At 46.3% G+C, this 21,795-nt stretch overlaps 2 protein-coding genes across 2 annotated transcripts; both read left to right on the forward strand.

Annotated features, from left to right (window-relative positions):
• The first annotated feature begins 16,811 nt into the window (after positions 1-16,811).
• LOC149328364 (uncharacterized) lies at positions 16,812-19,015 on the forward strand. The gene has a single exon (XM_089558971.1). The coding sequence runs from the start codon at positions 16,812-16,814 to the stop codon at positions 18,927-18,929; it is 2,118 nt and encodes a 705-aa protein (XP_089415097.1). The 3' UTR covers positions 18,930-19,015.
• A 144-nt stretch (positions 19,016-19,159) lies between these two features.
• LOC149328365 (uncharacterized) lies at positions 19,160-21,093 on the forward strand (the record flags this gene model as incomplete). Its single annotated transcript, XM_089558972.1, has 5 exons — positions 19,160-19,305; positions 19,698-19,894; positions 20,189-20,365; positions 20,499-20,582; positions 20,731-21,093. Coding segments are annotated over 5 exons (834 nt in total), but the record flags the coding sequence as incomplete, so codon positions are not given.
• Between the last annotated feature and the right edge of the window lie 702 nt (positions 21,094-21,795).

A 21,795-nucleotide genomic window follows, 5' to 3' on the forward strand; every position in this document is an offset into this window, starting at 1 on the left:
CAGACTTCCCTCAGGACCGATAAGGGAGGCCAAGGAGATCCACGTCCTTGGCCCCTTCGTATACCACCAATGCAGGGTCGACACCACCCTGGCCAAACTGCACATGGTGGGAGACTAGGTGGGCTGTTTGGTCCGCCGGGTCTCCAAGAATCGGAGCGGATTACGAAGCAAGGATCATTGAGGTATTCCCATGTTTTCGTAATGAGCAGAATCCTGTTACTCAATCTCCTAATTGCACCTGCGCAAACACTATCATTAAGAACTGGAGGTCATCCACCGGAAAGTCATCAAACGGGCTCTCGACCTTCCGGTCACTACGGCCAACCAGAGACTTCTGGTCTTGGGCGTGGTGAACACATTCCGGGTGCTTCGAGAAGCCCACTGAGCCAACCAATACACGCGTCTCTCACAGACCACGTCCGGTCGCCGCCTCTTGGACAGGCTGCACATCAAACACGACTGCCGTATTGAGGAAAGGGAGAGAGTGCCAGAACCCTGGAGACGTGCCCTCCAGGTCCGACCTCTTCTCCGCAACATGTCCAGCGATGACCATAGCGATCGTCGCCAGGCGCGCGCAGAGCGTTGGCGCGATACTGTGGTAACCAAGAACGCGTGTATTACGTGGACGTAGCGGGCCTACACCACGGGGGGTCGTCCACGGCCGCAGTCGTACACAACACAAGCACACTTAACGGGCTCACTTTCAAAGCCTACAGCGCAACACACGCGGAGGAGATTGTCATTGCCCTAGCTCTCACTAATCCCAAGTCGAAACACATCATTCCCGACTTCCGAGGGGCCTGTCGGAACTATGAGTTGGGCTGGGTTCCCGAGCTTGCCTGGCGCATGCTGCAATGTATCTGCCGATGCGAAGATCCTACTCCACGCAACCTGATTCGGGGCCCCGGTCACCACGGATTCTAGGGAAACAAACAGGCCGATCAGGCCGCCCGCGCACTCTCTCCCCGGGCTATCTCCCTGTCCTTGGTAGGATACTCCCAATCAGACAATCTGGCCCTTACATTCAAACACATCACCGATTACTACAAGGAGGAGCACCGGCGCTACCCGGCCCCTTGTAAGGCAGTGGATCGCGCTGAAGAGCGCCTCGTCAACAATATTGTAACATTGTACTGTTCCCGGCAGTGCTTAAAGATTTCAACACATCCTTCGATGGCGCGTGCCAGTTCTGTGAGGAGGTGGCTGATACATTCCGCATGGTTTGGGCGTGTCAATCAAGCCCATCTATCCCCCCAACCCCACCAGAGAGGACTGTGAGGCGGCCCTGCTCGGCTGTAAAGACCTAAAGACCCAAAAGGCCTTGATTCAACGGATGCGGGCAGCGTTGCTTGCCAATGGTGCGCCGGAATAGGGGCTCCACCTAGTATTGTTAGGGGAAAGGGCCGATAGGGTCCTACCCCATCACCTTTCTGGGTAAATTTAATAGACGATAAATGTTTTTCACCACCACCACCATCTAACACGAACTAGGCATGACCCGGGCAAAGCAACCTAGGGGGCATAGGTATCAGGTGGGACATCTAGGTCACGTGATCCTGCAGCTTCATCACAACCTGCCCCCTGAGACGCCCGTGCGCTGCGCGATGTCAGTGCTCGTTGAAGATTCCCAGGTGAGTGAGAGAGCGAGTTAGTAATATCTTTATTCAGTGTCCGGCAGAGTTTAGCGCAACCGGAGCTGGGTCTCCCACGTGGGGGCGTCGATATCTCGTCTCGTCGCTGCCTCGAGGTCCGGCTAGAGGGCCCATGGTCGTTGAGGCTGGAGCTCCGCAGAGTGCATTTGTGGTTTTGATTAGGCAAGAGTGGAAAAAATGGTTCTTTGAAGTATTACAGAACTTAGAACACTTCGTAACAAGAATAGACACGTGTTTGCACAACTTCGACTTTACAATAGAAGTAGGTTTTTAGTGTAGCTGTTAAAAGTTGGCTATAAAAAAAAGTAGTGTGCGTCTTGTTAAGTGTAAACCGCGGCCAACTACGCTGAGCGCTTCGAAATACTTACAAAAAGCGCATTTGGAATCTGATTGCCTGCAAAGCAAGCGGATCATACTCGCAAAATGAAACAAAAATCTTCCGGAGTGAAGTCGTGGCCTTCTCGCAGGCGCTCTTTGCTAAGAGTGACTGAATGTTGGCGCAATTTTTATTTACTAAATTGATGCCACCTATATAAGTTGATAATATGAACCAAATTGTTATTTTTGAATAACGTTTTTTGGTAAGAACTCCAGAACAATCAGCATATTTAAGCGTTTAGGTGGAAAGTATTTTTCAAGCATATAATTTAAGGTCAGGTGGTTCATTTATTGCTTCGGACCTTGCGACAGATTATTTCAGTGTAAAGCCCTCAGGCTAGGCGTTTTGAAAGTATAAGAGAGGTACCAAACATTGACAGTTTTTACATCAGGGTGAACACGTAAGAACGTTTAATGAATTGATTTTGATAATAAATTTTCTCTTTGTTAGCACACCCGGACATACCGATATGATCTGAGAGATCTACCAGTCATGGTTATGTCTGGAACCGTTTATACAGCTGCACATGACAGCAAGTCACATGGAAAAATCGATGTTACCGGGTGAGGAGGCCAGGAAGTATAAGGCACCTACGTAAATAATAGAAAAGAGGGAGCGAGGATCAGCTCGCGTAGTACATTAAAAAAGCCACCAAGTTTAGGTCAGAATCATCCCTCTACAGTAGCACTAGGTGTGGTTGACGAAGTACGAGTAAATACATGAAGAAATATTTCCTTCACTTGCAACTGCGATGCGTGTACAGGCTAAATCACATTGACAGTCGACGACAACAACTTCGGAGAACCCTAGAAAAATCGTGTCAATTTCCTCTGATGTTTACCGCACTAGCTAAATGACGAGTAATTTCTGCCAGTTATGTAATAAGTGTTAGCCCTGACCTATATCTGCTTCGGATTTAAGCTAAGGAAGCGCGTCGGAGGGGTCGTAAAAAAGAATTGCAGAGCAGCGGTGTTACAAGCAGTTTTTTTTCTTGAACGCAGCTCTCTTCTCTGCGTTCTCTTAGTCGCGTTTATACAGGGCGTTTCCCCTAATACTTGATACAGTTTTTAAAATACATTGAAGAAGGATGGGAAGCTGGGCTGGTTTGTAATAATTAATCGTGGGGTGTACAGCGCGAAGAAGACGAAAAACGAAGCAAGAAAACTACACAGTCGATCGCTGACTCGAAGCTAACTGTTTTATTGAAAGGAAAAAACATATATTACGGGGGCCTTCGAGCGGGCGTCGCCACGTGTCGGATGAGTTGCGATTGTTTTGATCTTGATTTCGCTCGAACATTGCTCTTTGCTCTGTGTTTCCACGTGATTTTTGTGTATTTATGTTTGCTCCTTTATGGTTTATGGGGTTTAACGTCCCAAAGCGACTGAGGCTATGAGAGACGCCGTAGTGAAGGGCTCCGGAAATTTCGACCACCTGGGGTTCTTTAACGTGCACTGACATCGCACAGTACACGGGCCTCGAATTTCTCCTCCAAAGAAATTCAGCCGCCGCAGCCGGGATCGAACCCGCGTCTTTCGGGTCAGCAGCCGAGCACCATAGCCACTGAGCCACCGCGGCGGCTGTTTGCTCCTTTCAATAAGAAAGTTTGTTTCGAGTCAGTGCTCGTCTGTGTAGTCTTCTTCCTTCGTCTTCTTCGCGGTCTGTACCCCATGACGAACAGTTTTTAATTATAGTATTTTGGAGTTAGAACAGCGCTTTTTCGTGATAGTATTATAAGCGGGGAAGTACATCTGAATGCAGCTGAGATGTGCTAACTGACACCCTGGTTAATTATATTGAATAGTTTTAACTATTACTGTTCGGTTGAATAAATATTCAGAGGTCTGTAGCCGATCGCAAAGTAGTAACCCTATCAGTTCTAGAATTTCAAAAGCGCGGTTACCCTCGGCGCTGTCGCCCAAGAAATTTCGGCTACATCACGCCAAAATATATTCGAGAAGTTTACAAGCAAAGCAACCTCTCCAGTGGACACAATCTTCGAAATAACCAAACTTTGTTGGGCCACAGCGCCGAGAGTAGCCGCGCTTTCGAAATCATAAATGCTATGTATATTGCTTACGGCGGGCTACATGCCTCGCAATAATTGAAAAGCCTAAAGGTACTGATGATGATGATGCATTTTTATGACGCAAGGCCATTTATGGCCAAGAACGCCATAGCACAAGGTATTTTTGACTTCTCAAGGAGCCTATTGCTATTTTTCCTCTAATGCAAAGCCGGATATTTGTGGTTCATGATTATTTTCGAACACCATTAGTCCTATGGCACAACGGGTGTCTTATGGCCCAACAGAAGCACTGTTGTTAAATTCTGCATGAGCATTTTAATACCCGAATATATCACCTGGCTAAGAAAAAATTCAGACGAACATTTAAGCGCCACTCTAATTACCGGTGGGAAAACAGGTGATTTCTGGTAGTGTGCCTAAACTATAAAAAACCAATAAATTAAGAAAGTATTCTTTATTCCAGCTAAGCACAGTGCAGCTAATCGACGTAAGTAAACAAAGCAATACATATTACTTCGGCAGGAAACAATCTTTGGCAAAACATGAGCCTGACAAAAAAATTATAAATATTAGATACTGTTACGAGACGGCGGGCCCGCGCAGAGAAATCCACACTGGAGACCCAGGAAAACACAACCGGCGGCGGCGATTCTCTTTAATTCTCTACCTCTTGCGCGAGCGCGCGCACTCTCCCCTCGCGCTCGCCCCGCGCCTCTTTTATTCGTCTGGCGTAGCGCGCTCTTGGTCAGCGTAAGTCTAGCGCAACGCGCTCTTGGTCGGCGTAGGTCGTATGCCATAACATCTTTCCACCAGGGGGGGGGGGGGGGGGGGGGGTGGACTTGTGATCGCGACCCCACGTTTATTAGTAAAGGTGAGGCCGTGCTTTGAAGCAGGGTTTCTTAGTGGGGATGAAAAGTGGGCTCGAAGATAGGAAGTGGTTACACTCTTCGTGGAATTCAAAGTTTGTGAGTTCAGCAAAGGTGTCTGCAGTCGCCGAAGAACGTCCCGCACCGGTGAGGTTAACTTCGGAAAGTTTTATGCACATTCAGCGGCGCTCCGTTTACGGGACGACATTGCGTGGGGAAGGCAAGGAGCCAGCAGGCGACGACAGTACTCATGACGACCCGGTAGCTAAGTGGCAGTCCCTGCTGGGGCCGTAGACATAACGCTTCATGCTTGAAACATGCTCTGGGAAAATGCGGTGCACACCGAATGGTCGCTGCTCGGGGATGTCTTCGAGGCGGTATGTCACGGGGCCGAGCCGTGCAACAACACGGTAAGGGCCGCGGTAACGGGGCAAGAGCTTCGCGGCACGGCCAGTCGCGCGAATGGTGCGGCTAACGATGACCAAGTCACCGGACCAGAAGGAGGGAAGCGGAGGTGCTGCCGCATTGAGCACTTGCAGACGCGCATGAGACGTGAGAAGGTTGCGCTGAGCGTCGAGGCCGGCGTAACGAAGTCGTTGGGGAAGGCCCAACTGCGCGTCGAGAGGGATGAAGGGGGTTCTGCCATAGACGAATCAGAACGGCGTGACATGCGTTGTTTCTTGCGGCGCAGTGTTGAGCGAAAAAGCTGCAGCAGAAACAAAACGATCCCAGTTTCTGTGGGACGGAGCGATGTAGGAAGCGAGTATACCCGTGAGGGGGCGGTTAGCGCGCTCCACGAGGCCATTGCACTGGGGATGATTGACGGATGTAGCGGAATGCGCAATGCCGAAGGAGCGGAGGGCTCGCCCAAATTCATGGGACATAAAGCCGCTCCCACGACCCATGATGAGGCGTCGGGGCACACCGTGCCGAAGAACGAGATGCTGTTCCACAAACAAGACGGCATGAGCGGACGACGTGTCTGGAACGGGCAGTGCTTCGACCCACTTGGAAAAGTAGTCGATCGAAACCAGATTATACTGGTTGCCGGCGTGCGTCTTCGGGAACGGGCCCAAATGGTCCAGTCCAACCTGTTCGAAATGTGAACTCGGCGGCGAAAAAGCTTGCGGGGCTGGCTTGTGTACTGGTGTGGACGACTTCCTGTATTGACACATCTGGCAGGACGCCACGCGTTCCTTGACGTCTCTGGACATATTAGGCCACCAAAAGCGCTCCGACACTCGACCCTAGGTCTTGCCGCGACCAAGGTGACCAGCCGTGGAAGCGTCGTATATGTCGCGTAAGATTTGCGACCGCAGTGTGGCCGGCACCACTGCCAACCGCACGGGCGGTCGAGCACGGAGCCGCTTCACATGACAGAAGAGGTTATCCTTCATTCGATAGACCCGGCGCAGTTTGCGGAGGCCTGCGCCAGCGGCGGTGCCAAGGGAGTGGATTATGGCAGCAATGTCGGGATCTGGCGTTTGGCAGTCTTGAGGTCTGTCAAAGCCGTCACGCAACAAGGGTGGCGAGAAAGGAAATCGACACCTTGAGCGGCATAGCCACGCCGATGCACTCTGGTGAAATCATACTCTTGAAGTTGCAGGGACCAGCATGCAATCTTGGCATTTAAGTGTTTGGCAGTCTGCAGCCAAGTCAGAGCGCTATTGTCCGTGACTATGGTAAAGTGACGGCCGTGCAGGTAGGGACGGAACTTTCGACGGCCTAGACAACGGCGATGCACTCGAGTTCCGAAGAGTGGCGGCGGCGCTCGACGTCGGAAAGCTGCCGGCTGGCATAAGCTATACTCCGATTCATACATAGCAGTCAACGCAGCCAAGGCTGTGGCGCCTGTTCGCGCTCCTCGTCCGGATCGTAATGTAGTGCGTCAAAAGTAAAAATCGTAATGAACTCAAAATTAAAGTAAATGTTGGTTGATATCGCAGTATAATGATAACGGTGTTTTTATTTTGCAAAAAGATTGCTTTTTCTTTTATGTTCTACAAAAAAGAGTGCCTTAGCTTTTCGGTTTTTTTCAGGTCCCTCCTGTATCAGGTTTTCGCAGCTAGGCCGGCCGCGCAGGCCGGCCGTTCATGTCGTCTGCTTGAGTGGTTCACCTGAAGCATTTCCTTTCTCCGAGACCTGGTGCGCTGTTCTCTTTTCTGTAAAAATCACCGACTGCACAACCGCAGTGGGCCACTCACATTATACGCGTAGCAAATGTTATATATACCATTCCATAACCTACAGCACCAGTTTCCACACTCTTGTGGGTTGTGGCAGCAGTGAAAAACAACGATAGTAGATTACGATCGAGCAAATGGACAACTTTAGTTATAAAGATATTTACAAAGATTAAAAACATCAGAGCGGATATCAACAATTAAATGCCAGCCACAACGTTCACTCACACTGCGCTTACATCTCATTGGTGTGTAAGAAGCCCGAATTTTTACTCGTTTATATTGTTACCGCGAGAGGACGACGACGAGCTACTGTGTGGAGAACGAACAGCGAGCTTCGTCAACCTCTTCGTGCGCCCTATTCAGGAACCATGGAACCTCGTCGTCGGCTTCTGACAATAGCAATGTCAACTGCAGCGGCAAGTGCGCTAATATACGACTCCACTTGTTGCGTTCGATGACCTGCGCCGCGGAATCTCTGCTCAGGGCCCAAATACACAGCTTTCAGCAATCCCCATCTCACCGCACTAGCTCACACCCATAACACACCGAATCCGACAACTAATGCAAACCATTACTACGAACGGAAGCACTTCAAACAACTTTCCTTGTAACGACAGCTCAAAAGTGGAGAATTCCCGAATCAGACGCCGCTCACTTTAAAGCCGTTGAGTACGCCGATCAATGTCGGGTTGCCGCTAGCCGAGGCTGCTCGGAATAATCGACGTCGCACTGAATTCTATCACTACGCAATTAATCATTCATTGTGTGCCGCATGCAAAAGAGTCACTGAACGCCCGAGAACAGCACTTCGCAATCACGTCCGTTGCCAATACACTACACTGTTTTTTCCCTTCGAAACAAGTGAGCAGCGCAAGTAAACAGCGCGGTGTTTTTCAAAGTAGACATTAGAGTTTGACAGTTTCGACTTCCTACCTACTGATAATTAAAAGAAAAATAAAAAAGAAATGAAAAAAATCCAGCCAAGCCGGGAGTCGAACCTTGGCCCTTTGTAAAAATGAACAGGAAGGCGCGCGCTTCGTACCACTCAGCCACGACGCGAAGTGGACGGGTACATTTTGCTTGTTTTTTGCAGCGGACTACTTTCGTACCTTTGGCAGCGTTGACAGCTATGTATGAAACGGAGTATAGGACTTTGTGGTCACCAGATTCCTCTTCCTGCTGGAGGACTCGGGAGCGGAAGCAGCGGCCACGGTCGGTAAGGAGTTGACGGGGAGCGCCATGGTGTAATATGACGCCGTGCAGAAGGAAGTCAGCGACGCCAGTGGTGCAGCTGGTTGAAATGGCGCAAGTTATGAAGAATTGTGCTGTGACATCATCACTGTTGCACTGCGTGATCGTTCTGTAGTGTTTGAGGGACTTGTCCGAAATCATCAGGTTGTGTAGGTACGACCCTCTCGACTGATCCCGATTTTCTCGACACCCTACCACCTACAGGGGTTCATACATTGAATGACACACTAAACGCTATTGGGATAAAAACTAAGGGCGTGAGACCCGTGGGATATAATAAATTGAAGTGTCCTGGAAGAAAAGCGACGGCATCTTCATTAGCCGAAAAAAAGTATTTGCGTGTCAGTCTGATACGGTTCTCGTGAACTGTGCAGAGCTGCCTTTATATCAAACGAAGAGAAATCCGAAATTCTGTGAATGCAGTGTAATTTCAAGAGTCCTTTCCTAGGCTGTAGTAATCTGGAAAACCAGGGGAATGCTTGTCAGAAATGGGCTCCTAAATATCTGTAACAGATGTGGGAACATGGTGGTAATACTCTTCAAAAACAGAGAGAAGTTAAATAGTTCATCTTAAGTAAAAGTATATGGAGTGGAAAAAACAGGGACAGAAGAGAAGACACAGACAACAGGCCTGGCGCTGAACTAACGTCTGAAATTTTATTGAAAACGGCAAAAGTTTAAGTACAGACAGGTCGTCACATGGCCAAGAAGATAATGAATCGCCATAAGATTGTCTAACCAGCATGAAAACCACTCAAATGTTTATCAGAGAGGGCGTGAACAAGATACAGCCCGGAAATCACGGGAAGGCATGTACAGCTACTGAAAAAACGGATGACTCACGAAAAGCAACACAACAGGCAGTCATATCGCGTCAAAGGCTGACACACGGAAGTCACTAAGCGTAGCAAACGCAGACTCAAGCGAGTAAAAGCGGAAGTGAATCAGAATGCCTTCTGATTCACTGGAAATCACATTTGTTGGATACCCTGCACCTCTCAAACGACTCACTTGGCCCTCAGAGCTTTTATTTGCACAATGCTCAGAGCTTTTTGTCAAGGCTGACTGCAGGCTATTACTAACAATCGCCCGTTTAAAAAACTTAGAGTGGGCGCTATCATAAGGAAGAGGGCCTTTTCGTGATCGAGGGTTGTACATCCAACAGATGGGGCGTTAGAAGCAGAAATTTGGAAACTGGATGTGGTTATTCTGCATTGACTCAGAAGTCAAAGTAAGGCCACCAGATTTATCTACCAAAAAAAATACTTTTAACTGCCGGAATATCCAATGCGTCCTCACCAATGATGCTGAATTCATCTTCATAAAGGAATCATCCCTATCTATTCCATCCCTGTTATTGCGCTGCATATACTTTTACTTAAGATGAGCCACCGACTAGCCCAAACCAAGAGTTTGATCGGTTTGGTTTTAAACAGTTCGATTTGGTGGAAAATCGTTAGGGTGGAGCTAGACGACTTGAAACGGTATTTCAAGGATTTCATAAATCGAAACGAAGCACAGTTATTCGGCAATGAACTAAAAGTTTAGAGCTTTCAAAGAAACCTCAAATTTGACCAAAATTTCATCTTCGTTCCCAGACTGAACGCTGGATTGCCGACTGTCCGAGGCAGTCGCTCTACCAACTAAGCTGGCATGGACGGCAAGCAGATTGCACTTCTAAGCAAACTGAACAGCAACGAGCAGTGGAACCACTTTTGTCCAACGCCTTTAGCGGAGTCCGTCAATGTGTAGCAGATCAATATGATAGAACAACTAGTTACCATCGACCCAAGCGTAGCGTAGTTAACGAAATGTGTAGAAGTTGCACGGAAGCTTTGTACTTTAAGAAAACTACTTCTCCGTTCAAGGATTTAATGCGAGACTACCCCGGATGACCTCAGGTCCCGGAATCTATTCCCGGACTAGCATTAATTTTTCTTCCCAGTAACATTGGTAAATTGGTTTCTGAGGAAAGGAAGTGGTGCAGTACCTGGCTCACATATTCTGGTGGACATCAGAGCTGCGCGGTAAGGGAAAAGAGGAAGGTGGGAGTGAAAGAGTAAAAGAGGTCTCATATTGGAGGTCTCCGGAACAATTTCGACCACATGGGGATATTTAACGTGCGCTGACATCGCACAGCACACGGGCGCCTTTTGCGTTCCGCCTCCATCGAAACGCGGCCGCTGCGGTCGGGTTACGGTTTCCTTCCCGGTGCCCTAATTGCGTTTTGCGTTGCAAGAAATATATTCGTGAAATCGCAATGGCCTGAGCTCTGCAAATTTTCCTCGATACATGGTCGCCGTAATAAGGTAGTTTCTAAGAAGCAACGAGAACTTTTCTTCATTTCAATAGCAGGAACCCTCCTGCCAAGCCAGCCATCTGTCTTCATGAACATGCATCATGTTTGTCATGTTACATAAATGCAGTCGTTCCTAGGAACTCATTTCGGAGTTTTGTTTTCAGCCGACGTCGATGCGTTCATCACTAGGTCAGTATTTTGCCACTTGCTCTCGCTAATATGGCGGTTTGTCTAATTTGCGATTTAATGGTTCACACACTTGTTCATCCTGCATGTCCCCCTAATTTGAAAATTGATATCCGTCTCACTGTAATGTCTACATTTGGTTTCCTGAACTTTTGCTCTTGCACCAGCGAGGCCTGTTTTCTTCGCCGCTTTGCCCAATGACATTCTTAGTTATCTTCGCAATATTTAAGTGCAGTGTTTACAGAGTGTTCATGAGGATATCTTTTTTTAGCGCTAACGTGTGACGCAGAGCATGAGGACAGTGCAGCGCCCTTTATCTTGTTTCATCCTGTAGCGCATAAAACGACCATTCTATGTCAGCGTGCGCCAATCAGCTCAGGGTCGTTTTCTTGCGTTGTCTTAAAGGATATTCTGTAGCCTTTTAGCACATTTCGTCACTCCCTTTGGAGGAGTACGGTGATTAGAAAAATGAAAGTTTCTTCTTTTAATCCACTGTCCAATGAACAAAAAACTTTCTCCCTCATGGATCTTCTAGGTGGTTTCCTGCACGTGACTGAAGCGAAATATGTATTTGCCTTTATAATATTTCCTGCATAGACTATGGAAGTTTGTCGCGTCTCCTTCAGAAAGGCTACTTCATGTTGAGAAAATCGGCTGTCGTGAAGATTTATTCGGCTTGACGCTTCAAGCGCTTGAAGATCTCTGTTATGTAGTGTTAACCTGTGGAATTTAAGATCTTTTCATATTTAGCACCTGCAAGAATCGTTCAATCTTACTCTTTAAACATGAATAAGCCTATATAATGTAAAAAAGAAGTGAGCTGTCCTTTAGTTAACTCCCTTTTACGGGCACAGTATGCTTCCCAAGTCTCGAAGCATATTTGGATCTATCAATACACGAAATGCTTTGCTCTTGACAACGAAGGCACTATTCCACTCAAAGTATAGTAACTTGATGAAGTTAGCAATGAGATGGGGCTCTAAACCACGCCATTAGGTGTTGAGGTTAGCAAATAAAGGAGAATAAACCATGAGTTAAAATTCTCGGAACTCCTAGGACTCCGCATGTTTTCAAGACAGAATTTCTTTCCATTGCTAACCATAAGTATCACGCATTTTTAGTTTTGGAAATATGCGCCGGGGCTTGGGCAGCATAGCCTGCTCTTAAAAGGTTGAGTGCTAGAGGAGAACTTAATCTCTTTTTACTCCTATGTAAGCTAATTGGTGTTTTGATAGTAGCAGCCGGCAAAGTTTTCACAATAAACACATGGTCCTACAAAAGTTTAATGTGATTGATTGATTGATTGATTGTAAACCATTTTATTTGTTGGAAAGAGCTTATTGCTAAGAGGTCGCGTTAATTGGCCGAGAGTACAAAGCCCTCGACGGCTTTGTCAGCCCACTCCACCGCCAGAACTTGAGTACTAGGGTCAGAGCTAGCCAGCACGGTCTCCCACCGCTCGTGAGAAGGAGAGGTAGCTAGGTCGGTTGGAGTGGCTCTATTTTGCATTCTCAAGGGTATGGCCGTAGTTGGCTCGGCCGCAGTGCAGATCAGTTCGGGTTGTATAGATCAGAACAAAGGTACGCGAAGAGTCATGAGGTGCGTATCGATCTCGTCTGTAGACGACGCCAAGTAACCTCTTGTTCTTTAGTCAGGCTTTTGTGCAAATGGGGAAATCTCTCCTTCCGCCTTCTCTCTCCTCAATCATGGAGCCCGTGAAAATTAGGGAGTCAGACACATGCACTGCCTGGTCGATGAAACCTCGGGCTTTACCGTTGGTGGCCTTGCTCCCCGGATTCCCCAAATAGGCTGGGACCCGTTGACCGCTGAAGTGCACATTTAACTATTTATTTATTTGTTTACCCTCAGGACAAGAAGGAATTACAGAGTGGAGTGGGTTGCAATACAGAAATTGGAACACAAAATACACCAGTAGGTATGTACAGTTATCTAAAGATGAATGAAGCTCACAGAAAAAAAGAAGGTTACAATAAAACATTACACCAAATTAAAAGCAAATAGCACACAGTATAAAAAGGCAAATAAGCATACATGGCACTGCAACAACTTTTGAAAAGAGAAAAAAAAAGAAAAGTACAATCGCATGAAGATCTAGAAGCGTTAAGTTGCGCCTACAGAACAAGGAGACCAACCGTTTAAAAGATTGGCTGGGTCAGGAAATGAACTAAAGGAGAAGAAGAAACGACAACGATGCCATTTTCGGGGTTCTTGAGAAGAGCTGGTTACTTAAGGCAGTCTTAAACACAGAATTATCAGACCTTCCTACAGCTCATTAGGGAGGGCGATTCCAACTTGCTTATGTGCTGGGCATGAATCAGTTGTAAAAATGGTTCGTTTGGCATAAAAGAATACCAACCTTATGACAGTGGTCGATGCAAGCAAGGCTGTATTATGAACATATTTTTAAGAATGGGATTGTCATAATATTTGTTATGGAATAGGCAAAGACGCACAATATTTTTTGCGTTTGGACAGCAGTAGTAATGGTATGCTTGATTTCATAGTGGTTACACTGTAGGTGCGCTGCTTATTACAGAGATTGAAACGAGCGGCCCTGTTCTAGAGAGATTCAAGCTGGTAGATGAGCGTCTATTTACTGCCCTGTAAACACGAATACATCTGTATGGGAGTAAACAGGGAGTAAAGTTGTCCCCTGGCTTTTTTTAAAGTTCTCCTTTTTAGAGGAGAACTTTACTCCCTTTATTATTCCTTTGTGTATAGAGTGTAAGGTACGAGATATAAGCAGCATATTCTAGTTTAGTGCGAAGCAATGATTTGTGAAGAAGTAATTTTTACAAGACTAGACGAAAGATCAAAATTGCTGGTTTGTAGCCGAGCATGGGATTAGTTTTTCGTTATATAGATAGAGGCGTCTTCCAAGAGAGGTTACAAGATATAAATATGACTAGATATTTTTAAGGGGAAACAGATTCGATGTTACTAATAATAAGATGGTGGTTGCGACGACGAGAAGCACGAAAGTAATTCCATTTCTTAGTATGCAGTTCAATGCTCACGTGTTAGCCCAGCGAAGAGCATGGTTGATGTCAGACTGAAAGTGATACCCACTGGTGTCGGGAGTGGGGTGCGGTCCGCACCGGGTGCAGCGCTCAGAGGGGTGCAGCTGGGCAGTGAGAAGGGAGGCGGAAGGAGGGGGGGGGGGGTGCGAAACGAATTATTGTGTGAAAACGCGAAAAGGTGCGGTACGGTGCCGCTGGGACGCAGAGTGCCCAGCCTGATTTTTATGTACAATGAATTATTCTGTTGTGAGAACTGCTGTAGAACACATTCCTTAGCTTATGCGAGAGACTCTACACCATTCCCTTAACGTCGGCCCGAAGAATCGCGTGCATGAACCTAGGAAACGCGAGCATTAACACGATATTCACCGCAGGTCCCTCCGCGGAACATGTACGCGACACCCGTCGGCGGCCGCGGCCCAGCATCGCTTCTCTTCTTTTGTGCATGTGCAGTTCATTCGCCTTTCCCGAGCGAGGCCCGCTGGCAGTATCTCTCCGGTAGCCGGTCCTTTTTAGTTTGATTACCGCTTGTGGCTTTCTCGGTCCTCGGCCCAGCCCCACATATGCCTCATACTTTGAAAACGCAAAAAGGCACAGAATGCCTGTAGCTGACTGGAGCTGGCAAGTATCTGATCATTACGCACTCACTACAACAAAACAAGAAACAGTAATAGAGTGTCCTTAGCAAGGTCGGGTGCTTCAGACCGGGAAATTGAGAGGAGATATACCCAACGGTATTCAAGTACTGCATCATGTGGTTCAAACCTTTTTCTCTCTCTGAAGAATATGCAGTCATTGTGGAAATGAAAAATACATCTGAATATGTTAAGAAAACCGAGCCTAGGGACGCCCACCTTCCCCAGCTTCAAATATCCGTTTCGTGCTTTATATTTTTTTGTTCGTAAGATAGCAATGCGTGCTGGTAACTTTCCAGTATGGATGCGGAAGTTTAATTGCATCTTTTGGCGGGAAGGAGAGGCGGAAATATGAATACAGAAAACGCGAAGTCAAAGGCTTTCACCTGTGCATATGCCATGTGAAAGGCTCTTCTTGAGACCAAACTACAACACCGTGGGATTGAGAGTATTTGAGGAATGGGATCGGGTACAGAGTCAGCTGAGTGTTTCTCTGTGAACTCCCATTATGAGACCGCGCTTACCATCACCGCAGTATTGGTACCAAGGCATGAAGCCCAACACCGCAAGCACGATGGCCTGTTAGCAGCCGCACGACGACGACTTCTGGTTGCGACATTTCAGAGGCGCTTTCATTTTCGGAACATGCCTGAGAAACAAGCAGCAGCGCTTAACATAGAACTGTTGTGGTGGCAGTAAGGTCGGTGTTTCCAAGAGACGATCTTACGATTGCTTATAGGCCCCGAAGGACGCCCGCAGAGGGAGCAGTTAGGTTCTTTTTCAAACTCTGGCTGAACACACGCACGAGGATGTATTGCAGGCTTAGTTAGAGAAGTCAGCGATGAGAGTGCAAGAAGTAACATGTTTGCAGATTCACCCGCGTAACGTTTGATGAGACTGCGGTGGCAATACTGTTGAACGAGTTTATTGCCAAGAAATTCTGCAGTAAATATTTTTGTGTAATGCGCCACCAGAATTTACTTAATTATTTCACAAGTACTTTCAGCTCCAGCCTACTATGCCCTCCTGATACTTACGGTTAGTCTTCATCATTTTGATCTCGTAAATTTGACGCGCCAGCCTATGCGGCTCGTTCTGTCGAAAAGTCGTCAGCGCCGTAGCTGTCGGCACCAAGCATCGAAAAAAATCGTATCATGCCAACCATTTTCCGCACAATGTTCTAGATGTGTCCTAAGATTCAGCGTTTCTTGCAGCATCCACTTACTAGTTAGGTTATAGCCTAGCTCGCGGCAGGGATTTGAACAGGTGACCTATAATAGGGGGAACCAGCCCTGTTACTGCGTCATTTCCTTAAAACAATTTTCGATTTATCCAAAGGGCAAGGCGTCGCGCCGACTAGCGATGGCGTACCCCAAGTGAAATTGGCCGACGGCCGACCATCGGTAAGCAATTGGAGAGTGCTCGGCAGCCGGTATCCTCGGCCAACCAATGGCGGCCCCTAGACGGGCCGTGGTTGGCTGCCATTGGGCTGGTTAATAGTTGGCCAAAAACGTTCAGCCAACTACCGGCAAATGATAGGGAATTAGTCGGCACCCAACGCTCGGGCAACCACACGGGGACCATCGTAGGGCCATGGTTGGCTACCCACTGGCTTGGCCAGTGATGCCAGCCGCAAGACGCACGCGCAGTAGGCGCGTGGAAATTGCGGACGAAACGCTCGATCGACGTACGTTTCATATTATCTCAATATTATTTTTTTACGAATACACTGCGCGCATCACTGCATGCATGGTGAGCCCAATTAAGTTATCAATCGGTGAAATGTAATGTGCAAGCAATATGCAGGTGCAGTGCTGCTGCATCAATTTCGTTTTAATGCTGAGCATTTAAATAACTGTCGGACGTGTGCAGTTTCATCGAGAGATAAAAAGGAAAGTCCCGTTATTCTGACATCAAACGAAACCGAAACTCAAAAGTTTCTGTTTCGATGTTTTATTGAAGCTGGCAAGTAAATTTTTTTTATGTAGACGTAGTGAAGCAGTGTAAATTTTAACTTGCATAATTTGAGAACAAAGAATAAAATAACACATTTATATTACTTTTGTTTCTTGCGAACATATTTTCGACAGCACATCTACGAAAGCGCGGTGTCAGTCACAACGACTGAATTTGCGACGCGATGCCCTTCCCGCGCTTTTCACTCTTTCGTCGCGTAGCTGGCAGAGTGCTTTGGATTTGAAGCATTGGTTGTTCCTGCAGTGCCGTGTCTTGGCCTTTCACCATGACAACACCGCCTGATCTAAACGTCGGAAGGTAAGACCTCATCATGGAGCGGTTCTTGAGGGCGAAACGTCTCCGAGAGCTTTATCTGGCGAAGGCGGGCAGCGTGCGGTGTTTGCAGCAAGTCACAGAAGACGCAGAGGCGGCAGCTTGCTCTGAGACATTCCCCCATTTGCAATCCGACAATCCATCACGTTTAGCAAGTGTTGGAAACGATAGATTTGCACCGCTCGGGGACAGCTTAGGGCAAGCATATGCAGCAGTGAATACTTTTGAATCCTCTGTCATCGCAGCAGAGGCACAGTGTTGTTCAAGTGCAGATCAAGCTGAGTCAGATGGAAGTGACTTGCGCGGCCAAAACGCTGGTCCTGTGGAGCCTGATGAACATGACTTGATTGATGTTCCCGATAATGCCGAGTGTCCAGAGGGGATAAGGAGCCAGTTGAGGGCTTGGGCTGTGAAGCATCATATCAGGAGAGCGGCAGTTAATTCACTGCTTGACATTCTTAGGCCGCACTTCACTGATCTTCCTAAGACACAATCTGCTCTAGTGTCCACGCGACAAAGCGTGCCGCTTGAAAAACTCGGCAATGGTGAGTACGTTCATTTTGGCCTTCAGAGAGGCTTATTGCGTGCATTGGACATGTGGCATTCGGTTCCAAGTAATGTTCTCTCAATATCAGTCAACATCGATGGCCTGCCTCTGTTTAAGAGCAGTTGCACACAAGTATGGCCCATACTTGTACAGGTTCACCACCCTCACAGCAAACAATCTGATATTATTTTTCCTGTGGGGATCTTTTGCGGCACATCGAAACCGGCTTGTCTGGATGAGTACCTCAAAGCGTTCATTGAAGAAATGGGCCCTCTGCTGTCAAATGGTATTCTACACAAATCCACTGCTTATAAGGTGGTACTAAGAGCCATTCTTTGTGATGCACCAGCGAAGGCCTTTGTGAAAGCCACGAAATTATTTTCTGGCTACTATGGATGTGACAAGTGCTGCACCAAGGGCGTCTATCTTGGGCGCATTACTTACCAAAACATGGACAGCCCACTGCGCACCGATCAGTCATTTGCTGATCAAACTCAGACGGAGCATCACAAAGGCATTTCCCCATTGACATCAATTGGTATCCCGATGGTAACAAGCTTTCCATTAGACTACATGCATTTGGTGTGCCTCGGTGTTGTGCGAAAGCTTATTGGTTACTGGTTGCGAGGTCCATTAAAAGTGCGGCTGGCACACTTCTCAGTTATGCAAATATCGGGGCATCTGGCTACAATGCGACAACACATAACTAGTGATTTTGCACGAAAACCCCGAGCAGTCGACATGTTTGAGCGATGGAAGGCTACAGAGTTCAGACAGTTCTTGTTGTATTCAGGTCCTGTTGTTTTGAAGAAAATTTTGCCGAGGGCTATGTACGAGCATTTTCTACAGTTACATGTTGGCATTGCAATTCTTTCTTGTTCATCAATGGACTGTTTCATAGACTATGCTGATCAGTTGCTGCGCAGTTTTGTAAGCAAGTGCAAGTCAATTTATGGGAAAGAGTCCCTAATTTACAATGTACATGGTCTCATTCACTTGGCCAATGACTGCCGGCAGCTTGGCTGCCTGGATAACTTTAGTTGTTTCGCTTTTGAGAACTACTTGAAAGATCTCAAGGCTCATGTGAGGTGTGGAAAGAAGCCTTTGGAACAGCTTTACAGCAGAATCATGGAAGAACAAGCCTGTTCAGTTGTTGGAAGTGGATCCAGTGCTGAATTTTCTGCATGTGGAGTCCTTCCCTCTTCTTGTCATTCCAGTGGTCCTGCTTTGTCATACCCTACCCTGAAGCAGTACCGTAAAGTGGTGTGGAGGGGGAGCGTTATCAGAACAAAACAGCCAGACAATTGCCTCTTACTTAGTAGAAACAGGATTGTTCTTGTCAGCAATTTTCTTTTGTCTGGGTCCGAAATTCTCATTGTTGGTAAACTGTGCAAGAACGAAGGCGGCTTCTACACACGACCCTGTAGGTCATCGCTACTGTCAGTCTTTAAAGTTTCTTCTCGTGGCAGCAATCTTGAAGTATTTTTATTTTCTGACGTTGTCTGCAAAGGCCTGCTTTTGCCCTTCAAGGGAAAGGATGTTTTTTTTCCACTGTTTCACCTCTTCTGACTTCTTTTCATGTTGCCCAGGCATTTCAAATATCTTTGTTGTTTGAGATCATCTGCAAAAGACAGCTTTTGCCTTTAAAAGTATTTTTCTCTGTTTTACATCTTCTGATTTTTTGCATACTCCAGTTGTAGGTGCTTTTGTGGCTTTTGAAAACCCCCGTGTTTTTACTAATGCATTATGAAGATCATGTCAGTGCACTGTGTATGTGGCTGCGAACCCAAAGCTGTTGATGTGAAGTGCTAGTGATTGTGAAGTTGGGACGTGACAATGCAAAACTGCTAATTGAAGTGTTTGCGGCTGTGACATCTGGAGTTGTCAAGATTCAGCTCCGTGTGTTTCTTCTTGCCTACGAAACACCGGCTCATTTTTCTAGAACGTAAGCACAACAATCATTTGATGCCAGCATGTTGCAGTGTTTTATATGCATGCTGTGTTGATGCATGCACACAGAAGCTGTTCTTAGCAGCCAGATGAAGCTCTTGATTTTCTTCTAACTGCTGAACTAGAGCCAAGGGATTTTCACTTTCTAAGCCACAGTGACAGGCACTACACTGCCCTTCGGTGAATGAAGCATGCGAGTACATATAGTCTTGCTTGCATTTGATGCTGATTTCTGAATACCCCAGGATCAGGTTAATTGTGAAGTAGCTCTGTAGCTCTTAGAAGCGCATTCGGCTCCTGTGCCACACTATACTGTCCATCTCTCATTTGGTTTTTGTTTTATGTGCCATGTCTTGTTCACACATATTGTAATACTTCTCCCTGCAGGTTTCACATTGTGGAATTTACTGACGAAGGTAGCACGTATGTGGTGCCCGAAAGCTGGGTGAGAAGGGAAGGTGGTAGTGCAACTTGCTATTGGCCACCAACGACAGCAAAAAAGGAAGTTGACCGCATGATTTCATTAGAAGTACCTGTAGAGGACAACTGGCAAGGCTACAAGGCAAGAATTCTTGCAACTAAAAGTGAGCACCATTTTGTTTCATTTTTATAGTGATAATATAGCACAAGGCTGTCTAATGTCTGGTCTTTTGTAATGGACATGCATCGCTTTAGTACTGGAACTTTTATTATTTGGTGTAAGGTTAGGAAGAATGTGTTTAGCAACAATTCTCTTTTAAAGATGATGCAACATAACAGTACTCTTTGTATGAAGTTGCCACCTACTGCACAAAAATGCTTCTGAAATATTGTTTATATGCAGTTATTAAAATTTGAAAACTTTCTCACGGGTGCTCTAAAACTGTTTCTTGACCCAGGCACATATGAGCGCGCCAAAGAGTGTCTTCCACATGCGCTTATAACTTCACATCTGGACTCGGAAGGCTCAGTTTCTGAAAAGAAGCGCCGGAGAAAGCGAAAGGCAGTGCTTCTTTCGGACAGCGAAAGTGGTGACGACATTCTCGTGGTTCGGTCACCAAGCACTAGGATGAAAAGTTAGTGCTTGTTGCATTTCGCTCATTTCTTGTGACTTGTTTGTTAATTTTCTCAATTGCACTATTGCTGAATACATGATTTTTCTTCTGTGGGGCAGTTATTTTCCTTTGTTGTTATATTTCTTTCATGTAGGAAGGAAAATATCTGGCATGAGCCAGGATGTCCAAGAACATACCCCCTTCAGAGGCAACTCTTCACAACAAGTCCACATTCAAGGTATAACACTGCTGTGTGCTGCCATATTTTTATGTGAAAGTAATTAGGCATAATCATATTGTTTAGTCTATATTGACCTTAAACTGCTTCATTGAATCAAACATTGAAGAGCATATTGCAACAAAGTATGTCTCTGAAAACTTTATAGATGGCTTCGTGGCTTCAAGGGAAAGACCTGTTCAGAGGGTGTATTCTAAGTCACCTATGACAAAAAACAGGCACATGAAAGAGCTTCCAGGAATGTCTCGCCTAGCAGAGAGATTTGCCAGACATGGTGGTATGGAGTTATTTCTATATATTTTACTGTTTCATTTTGTCTGTAGTTCATTTCAAGCTGGCTGTACGTCATTTAGTAGTGATTTTAATTACTGTCAGTAACCAACTAATTTCTCTTGCTTTCGAGGGTCTTAGATTCAGCAATGTATTGTGCTTACGACTGAAACATTTGCATCTAAAAATTATATGCTTCTGCAATGAAATTGCAGGTCTTCAGGACAAAGCCACCACACCCTCATGGGGTCACGACAGCAGCACTGACTGTGAAGCAGGTGTGATATCGGCTGCGTTTTTTAACAACCTTATCTTTCGATTTTTATTATTTATTGTGTGATCTTATGGTGCGCACATACTGAAATGAGTCGAATAAGATTAAAAATTCCGAATACCATTGACTTGTGTAAACTGTACATTGCTCCATGATGGTTTCCAAAGGCAGTTGAAAGGTTCAACATCTGGCATACTACAGTGACGCTGCTGCTGCCTAGTTTAGTTTTGATAACCTTAGTTCAATGTTTGAAGCTTATGAGGCTGGACTCTGAGGATACATAGTTATCAGTAATAAAATGTGCTATATAGAATTGGGGGCTTTTGTTTACTGGGTGCAACTTGTATCTAAAAGCCTTGCTGTGGGCTGAGTGCTTTACTTTTATTGTGTGACATTTTTTGTGTTGTGTATGTTTACTTGGTGTCATTTCACTCCCTTTATGTGTTGCACTTCCGATGAACATGGACTTCAAAACTAAGCTGGTAAAGGCCAAACCACACATCCAAGCCACCACATTGAGTAGCGCATTCCTTACAGTAAATAAAAAGGCATTTCATGTGGGGTCAGCTCACATTTATTCACTTAGAAGCAGGTATTCACTTGTAAATTTTCATTTTACAAATTATAGCTTGAATACATCGTGCACTGGGGTACACAAACTTGCATTTC

This window comes from Amblyomma mixtum, chromosome 9 (genome assembly GCF_055824585.1).
Source record: "Amblyomma mixtum isolate Tamu chromosome 9, ASM5582458v1, whole genome shotgun sequence".
Lineage (NCBI taxonomy): Eukaryota > Metazoa > Arthropoda > Arachnida > Ixodida > Ixodidae > Amblyomma > Amblyomma mixtum.